Source organism: Ornithodoros turicata, chromosome 4 (genome assembly GCF_037126465.1).
Source record: "Ornithodoros turicata isolate Travis chromosome 4, ASM3712646v1, whole genome shotgun sequence".
Classification (NCBI taxonomy): domain Eukaryota; kingdom Metazoa; phylum Arthropoda; class Arachnida; order Ixodida; family Argasidae; genus Ornithodoros; species Ornithodoros turicata.
In genome coordinates, this window is record NC_088204.1 from 15,473,239 (window position 1) to 15,481,378 (window position 8,140).

General features: G+C 48.6%; 1 protein-coding gene across 1 annotated transcript; it reads left to right on the plus strand.

Annotated features, from left to right (window-relative positions):
* Positions 1–779: 779 nt before the first annotated feature.
* LOC135391060 (chitinase-3-like protein 1) lies at positions 780–7,800 on the plus strand. The gene is made up of 14 exons (XM_064621150.1): positions 780–868; positions 2,030–2,206; positions 2,664–2,794; positions 2,864–2,908; positions 3,031–3,084; positions 3,195–3,218; positions 3,633–3,806; positions 4,770–4,990; positions 5,973–6,067; positions 6,146–6,257; positions 6,937–7,098; positions 7,183–7,296; positions 7,360–7,496; positions 7,556–7,800. Coding segments are annotated over exons 1-14 (1,536 nt in total). The 3' UTR covers positions 7,557–7,800.
* The last annotated feature ends 340 nt before the right edge of the window (positions 7,801–8,140 follow it).

Consider the following 8,140-nt stretch of genomic DNA (forward strand, 5'->3'; position numbering starts at 1 on the left):
GATTTGGACACCCGGACTCCCCGCCCTTGCTCCGCGCTCTGCACCGTGTCGGGGAGCAGAGCCCGGGCATGCCACAGGCAATCCCGCGAAACGCGAAGAAATGCACAGCTTTTGCGACTTGCAAGGTCGCGTGATCGGTCTAGCATGCCGAAGGAAGCCCGCTTTTGGAAAATAGCCGTCTTGATTCTTGACTAGGGCACTTTCGAACCCATAATCTGGCATGGACAGGTAAAGGATGTGTGGGACTGGCATCCCCTATACGGTGCAACACCGGCCTTTACGCGACAGCTCGAGAAAGACATCTAAGAAAGCATGCAAAAACACCAGGCAAACAGCAAGACAACACAGCTGGTGCTGCTCCGAGCCAGTGTCACTTCAAGCCTGTGGGCACCGAAAGGGCGTATCCCAATCAGTGAAACCAAAGAAGCGGGTGAAGCGCAGATGTACAAGGGTCGTTCAAGTTCGGCCGTTGATCGAGACCTTTGCTCGAGAAAAAACCCGGGAGTAAATGTGGTTGAATACAACTTGGACGGGGTGCGATGCTTCTCCTGTTAGCGGCACGTGCAGCAGCGGCAGCTATCATGGCTGCGGGCATTGCTTGTAGTTGTGGAACAGCGATGCACGGTCAAGCCCCTTGTGAAGGAAAACGTCAAACCAGCCTAGATTTTGCAAAGGTTGCAAGCACAGAATGGGGAACAAACGATGTCAAGAGGAAGAGTGTACGAATGGAAAGACAGCTTGGCGAAGGACGGGATATGTATGGTTATGAATGGACCACGATGGACACGTTCGTCCGACTGCAGTCCAGGCCAGTGAAGCAGGCGTTGAGCAAGTCATCGAGAACCCGCGAGCAACAGTTCGGGACATTGTAACCCATCGTTGTACGTATTAGTGTCGGCAGTGTGGAGACAATCATTCACACATATGTGTGAATGGTACAAGTATATACTTACTCTTCCGCAAAGTCTGTGCAAAATGGGTTCCCCGACACCTCACTTGTGACCAGAAGGGAGCGCGCATGGCAGTCTCTGAGCAGCTGCTGAACTGGTTTCAATCCCAGTGGGATTCATAGCACGTGATGAAACCTGGATGCATCATTTCACCCCGAGACAAAAAGAAGCAGCATGGAATGGCGATATAAGGCTTCCCCGCCGCCAAAGAAAATCACCGTCTTCTGGGACATGCGGAGTGTCATCCATGTGGACCTTTTGGAGCAAGGGTCATTCAACTAATGCTTTCTACGCCAAAGGCTTCAAAGAGTTGCCACAGCGATGACAGCGGTGTCTGCGCACGGCGGGTACTTCGAGAAAGTGGCGTAGCTTAGTGCTTCCCGAATTTTCCATGTATTTAAAAAAATACATTACTCGGTCAAGTTTGAACGACCCTTGTATCTCACATTGTATTGCCTCGTGCATCATCTGCGGCGCTCTCAGCGCCTGGCGGCGCTGGACCGAGCTTCATTCGGGACCCCCTCCAAACAGCAATCTAAACCATGCGAATCTACTGCACAAAAATAAATGTGGAATGACTGGATTATGCTTCTCTCCACAGTGGTATACACACATTTCTTTGATCGACATAGGCGCCGACTGCGAGGGAGCTTTCCCACCCCGGAACTTTCCCAAGGAAGCAAGGGGACACGCCCCTCCGTGAAGTTTACCCAGCTTTCACCCAAGATGAACGTTACGAGGGATATCCGAAAAATCGCATGGTTCATGCGAATTAACATGACAATCTCGTAAAAATTTGCCATATTACACGGAATCCCAGACACCCCACTCGACATCTGCGTGCATGAAGCGTGGGGCAAAGCACGTGGGCAAAGTGCCCGTATATCACGAAGCGTATGCAATGCCCCCCAGCCCCCCTCCGGCGGATTGAGCACTCTCCGCCAACGGACCGATTTATTTTCCTTCAGTCAGGAAGCGTACTCTACCCACGGCCTTGTTATTCTACACAAAGCAGTTCTCTCACAAAACCACAAATCCTCTTCCTCAAAGCACATATTCTTCATAACCTTCCATGGTAGAAGATGCCTGCCTTGGATCTGTTGCGACGATGACGAAGAAGAACGCGAGAACGGTCTTCGGGGGGAGGGCTACAAGGAATGTACGGAGGCTGCTCGAATGGACTCCAGCGAAGGAAGTGTGCGGCGTGAACGAAAACTTAGTCACATTGTTCCCGTAAAGGCTCAGCCAGTTAAAAAGTGAGTGTACGACGTGCATCACGTTGTGGGCAGCTAATTGGTTGTTCGAAATGCACGCTGCCTGACGTGTAATGAATGACGGTCGTTTTTTTACAAGGGCAATGGGGTTTACGCATTAGAAACATATCCTACTTGTATAGATTACTTAGCTAAAAGCCTGGCACTATCTACCTGAAAGACTGGAAGACTTCGCAGTTTATTTTGCAGTTCCTACTGGATTAGCCGTAGATCAGCGCAACAGCCGCAAAATTAATCAACTAATCAGTTTAATTAATACGGTCCTACAAAGCTTACCTACGTGCGTTCTTTCTCTCGTGCCTATTTATTTCTTATTCTTTTCACTTAATCTTTGCTGTGCGGGGTTTATTCTACATACGTTCGCTCGTACAAGCAGGCTTTTTTTTTTCTTGCATTTTTTGCAACACGAAGATTCTAAATATTCGATGCCCTCTGGCAGGATTGACCAAAGCATGGCTTCTCGCCGGTGGATGTTCAACAAGCAGCACGGCCTTATCTTGGCTGTTGTTAGTGTCACGGCTGTTGGTGCTGCCGCGCTTTTCTCATTCGCCAAGAGAACAGAGGAGGACGGTATGTAACCGGGTGACGCAATTTACAACATATTGCATATGAGCTAAGACTAATGACGTTCTACTGCAGTTCGTCTCAGGATCCGCAGTTCCAGAGCGGACACTGAAGTCTCTGGTACGGAACTGGTGGAGGGATATAGCTTTTGAGGAAGCGTGCTCAGTACCCTGATCCTTCTTGTCCCCCCCCCTTTTTTTTTTCTCATAATAAATTCTCATGCACGTAATCGCTTTTAACAGGCACCGAGGAGTCTCTGTCCGCCATCAAGAAAGCCTTCGAAAGCAACGCCATGCGTAAGACATTTGGACACATTTTATCAACGGCCATTGAAACATGAACAGGAACAAAGTTTCGCGACGTCCTTGAATTTCTAATAACGTGTTTTTAACTATATGACTTTCAGCGGCTGAAGCTGACTCAACACAATGTAAGTCCGAGACATAACATAACTATACACGCACAGACTGCAAAGTTCAACGTGACTAAAGGAACGGTTCGCCCTCAAAGCATGGATTTGTTGGTATCTGTTTTCACGGGTAGTGCACTATTGCAGCCAGTGTTCTCCAAACTGTGGGTCCGGAACTCCCACGGAGGTCGTGATGTGAGAGACTCGGTGGGAAGTCGCGAAGCGGCTCGGCAAGCGGGCCGGTTTGAGTACCTGCCTTTGAGTACCATGGGCTTCCGCCTTCCCTTCTCAGGGAGTCTATGGGAGCCTGGGAAGGAGTCAAGGAGTCTCACGGTGTCAGGAAGCGAACTTTTCCTTTAACGTTGGAGGAAAATAGCAAACAAGTACACCAGACCATTACTCTTGGATGGCAATAGCTGGAACTTTCACGTGCAGATTTGTCCGCGCCATCTGCGAGAGAGCGCAAGCGTGCCCTGCTGTGTCGGTTCTCCCCCCGGTATCGCAGCGGCGTCTACCCATACGGGCTCTGCACTCATCTCATCCTGGCCAGTGTAGAGAACAAGAATTCCTATGAGCATGGCAAGGACCCGCTCTTTATTTATGACCCCGGTAGGTCACTCATACGTACGGTTCCATCACCTCGAACACAGCACGTTGTTATGGCGAATTCGCGTGGTCATTTCGTGGCAACTCTTTCGCCAGATCCTGAGCAGTCATGTTCGCTTGGTCAAAGCGAAGCAATATCGCATATTCGCGTGGCGCTTTCCGAGCTCCCGGAATTTGCCAGCTAGCACTTTTTTCGCCCGGTCTCAAAACGACCAAGCAGCGGGTTGCCCAACTATATCCGGTGTTGTCACATGCGCACTGCAACGGCGGCGAGTGCCCGCATGTCGGAAGTTCACGTGGTTTAGCAGACGACGGAACCCTAAGACGGGCGACCGCGATGCCCCGAGCGTGATTCAAGTGACTAAAACCGCTAGATTCCTGGCACTCATGTTCGGGTGGCAAAGGTCACGTGATCCAGCTCGGGCGCCGACCTAACAATTTCCGAGCGCTAGACCACGAAATGACCACCCGAATTCGCCATTAGAGTGACACTGCAGCGGGAGATGCGAAAAACGTCACAGCTCTCTACTGTCACGTGAGTGCGTAGCAGACGATAGGAAAAGACGCTGGGCTGACGGTGTCATCTGCTAAGTGTCGTCTGCTAAGTGCGCAGTACGCTACAGCTGCTGGCAGTTTTCCAACGGTATATGCATTGATAGCCGAGCTGTACTGGGCAATATAAGAAATTTCAGGGTGGGGTGGGTGGGTGTAGGGTAATCCTTGGGAGAACGGTAAGGTCCGCGTACTGTTGCTAGGAGACAGACGCCAGAGCTCACAGTGATGTCACATACTTAAAAAAAAAATTCGTGGAATATTCACTAGGCCGCATTTATATTTTCAATACTGAGCCTAGCACGATTGATCTATAATACGAAATTCTAATTCCGTAGCGGCACTTTAACCGTTTCCAAGGTAACGATGGAAGCGTTTCCAGGAAGCTGTCTTCATTTCCCAATGATGTTACAGATGCCTTTCGTAAGTTCACACACGTTCAGGACACGTCTTCCGAGGTGAAGCTGCTGATGTCGGTGCACATGGACTCGATGCTACGTGGAGGCTCCAAAGACTACGACCACTTGGCCAATGACGCCCTCAATTGGGTCCAGAGTCATCGCATCGATGGGCTCCACTTGTCAGGGATTCGAGCCCTTCCCAGGACCATTGGGAACATCACCGCCGTTGTGCAGGTAGCGCTGCTTGCGTCTGCTACGCGGAGGGCAAAAAACATGGGGATCGAGCATTATAATACACATATTGAAACCACGCTAAATCCGGACGGGTTGATGACACATTCTAAAGTCTCTAAAACCCCCAGTGCACTGTTTTCCGTTGCACTGAAGGTTTTTGAGACTTGAGAATACGCTGTGCAAGTAGGTCCGCTGTCGACTGCGCAGCTCTCCAGTTTCCCTCTCCCCCCTGTTGCCGGTGGGTCGACCCCATTGGTCCATCACCCGAATAAGAGGGTATCAGCTCAAGATGGCTTCGTCTGTGGACCCACGCGGAGTATCATGCCGGCTGCGAATGCCCCCTTTTTGCTGGCTTGTGAGATGTTTGATGAAACACCAGTCTGTTTCTTCATGTTTTCTCTGCATTCCCTACAAAGAACGGGGGGGGGGGGCTTTGGTATTTCAGCCTGATGACGGTGACTATTATGCCAGCTGCATGGTCGAGTTGATATGAGCATCCGCTCTTTCGTGGTTACTCCTGTAGGTCATGCTGAAGATTGGGAGGTTCGAATCTCACCACCGGCTGTGCTATCTGACGTTTCCCCCAGGTTTCGGGTAGACCTTTCGGACAGATGTCCGCACCGTTCCCCGAGAAGTCTGCCGAAGACGCATACTAACTCCTCTGTCCCCCACATCCTTTTGCTGTCCTCTTTGAACCTGTCCACGTGTGAAGCCCCTAATAACCACAGTTGATTCGCGGCCCTAACACGGAAGAAAAAAGAAAAGAAAAGGATGGGGACAGAGTCTGGCTGACTACCCCAGTACCCCTGTACGCAGTAATCGACTCTGACGGCAATAACATATGAAGTCCCCCCCCCCCCCCCGTGCTTAGGATTCTGGATAAGCCACTGGTTCTGTGCACGCAGATCGAGAGCCCTTGTTTCCTTGTGGGTCCCTAACCGCTTGGGTACCCTATTTTAAGAATATCTCATATTCTGCGCAGGCCCTCCGCAAGGCCTTCAGGCACAAGCATTTGATTACATTGGGGATCGACCAGACGCAGAAGACCGTCGAAGAGGCCTTCCTCAAGCTTCTATCGTGAGTCTGTGCGACTTGTATATAGTATATATTTGCGCACACGGGCGCGTCCATACTACATGTACCGCTTCGTTGTAGGATGGCGGATATGGCGAGCTTCCGTACCAGCCAGGTGGTCCACAAAGATGAGCGTACCACGCTCATTAACCCGTACCGGAGGTACGACAACAGCACCGCCAATCTTTTCCTGGTAATGCCGCATCATTATCTAACAATTATCTAATTAACAGTATCATTATCTAATTATCACTATCGTTATCTAAAGTGTGCAGCAAAGGTATGCGCCGCTCACAGGGTAGTATATATGACATAATGCATTCCAAGGAAGGACTTAAATTGGGGAAGAATTTTAGTTCCTAGTTCCCTAGATTCCTAGATTGCAATTACTCCACATTTTAGTCCCACCATGACACCGAACTTTACTCCCCAGAACGCGCTACAAATATTACCTAAATTTTCGTGCATTCAGTCCCTAAAGGGACTAATGGTTGTAATAATGCATCTAGTCCCCAAAAGGAGTAAAATTACTACCTTTTACCCTTGGAGTGTTGAGGGGGCAATTTGAGCATACGCGTGCAAGACATTCGAGACATTCAAGACCGCGTGCATACATTCCTTTTGCATACATTCCTACATGCATCCAGAAACAATATGCTTGCGAGCCTATCAGCTACGTGCAAGAGGCCGTTTTCAGCTTAACTGTGACAAAAATAGCACGCACGGTGCTGGGGAATTTAATCCTATAGGGATATCTTATTTATTTTGACAAAACCTCGAAGGCCCTAAGACGTTATAGCGTTACACAGAATACACATTTTATGCTGCTTGAGTCGTGCTCCGCTCGACGGATTGCTGTTATTGCACTGCAGGAACAGGAACTTGAAAAACTGGCATCCATGGCAAGAAAAGCTCGTTCCTCCCACATTTGCTTTACGTTAATTCTCGGCGGAAACAAATTCACCCTCGAGAATGAAAATCACCACGGCCTTGGAGCACCAGCGAAGCACTCGGGTGACGCAGCATACGATGAGGTACTACACTGACCGACTGATATCGTTTGATAGGTTTGATACTACATTGTCTGATACACGCACTTAAAACATGGCCAATCCCAGATCTGCAACAAGGGCTGGGAGGAAATGAAGTACGTCGCACCAGCTATGGCCTATTATGCTCGCCGAGGATCACTGTGGATAGCATACGACACCGAAAAAACAATTGCCGATAAGGTAAAGGTGTTCGTCATGCCGCTCTTATAAGTCTTATGTGTCCATCCAAAAATGTTCTAACAGGTCCGGTTAGCCGTGAAGAAGCACCCAGATTTCTGCGTCATGCTTACCCAGGTCGACCGGGACGATTACAAAGGGTCATGTGCCGAAAAACATTTTCCTCTTGTGCAAAGTGTCAAGCATGTATTGCAGCATGCATGGTAACAATGCGTACACTATGTGAAACTAGATGTACGTTACAAATACATTCTTTTTATAGACGATGTTGGCAAGCTCCTGAGTATCCTGAGGGACCCACCTGATGCCCACCAGGACTGCATCTCGATACACCATTAAGCTAGCATAAAATCGTAATTTTATAATTGTAATCGTATTCCATTAATATTTTCGTTCCTGTTGCTAGATCACCATACTTGATAGCCAGATGCTGCTGGCGTTTCACGTTTTTGAGTGAAGTACTTCACTGAAGATTTTACTAGTCAAAGATTAAATAGTCTGCATTATCTCATTTTGTATGGCCTGCTCATTGAAGACTTAGTCACACGGGTAGTACTAAATTGCGAGGTCGTTTATGGTCTCTTTAATGAATATTTGGCGCACTATAGCCTTAGTTGCTTGTGCACCATAAAACCTCAATCAGCATCATGAATATTGAAACCGAAATCATAGGCCGAACAGACGGAATGGTAGTCCGCATAATTGCGCATGCGTAAAAAATTTGCTGCTGTCACCAAAAACTTGGTATAAAAGGAATAAGGTAAGAAATAAAAAAGAAGGCAAAAATGTTTATTTACACGCGAACTAGGTGAAGTATACAGATTCAAATCAATTAACTAATTTCACC

Coding starts and splice junctions, on each gene's coding strand:
- LOC135391060 (XM_064621150.1), top strand. CDS start 780: ATGGACACGTTCGTCCGACTGCAGTCCAGGCCAGTGAAGCAGGCGTTG. Junction 2,795..2,863: donor CAAGAGAACAGAGGAGGACG/GTATGTAACCGG, acceptor GTTCTACTGCAG/TTCGTCTCAGGATCCGCAGT. Junction 3,085..3,194: donor CTTCGAAAGCAACGCCATGC/GTAAGACATTTG, acceptor TATGACTTTCAG/CGGCTGAAGCTGACTCAACA.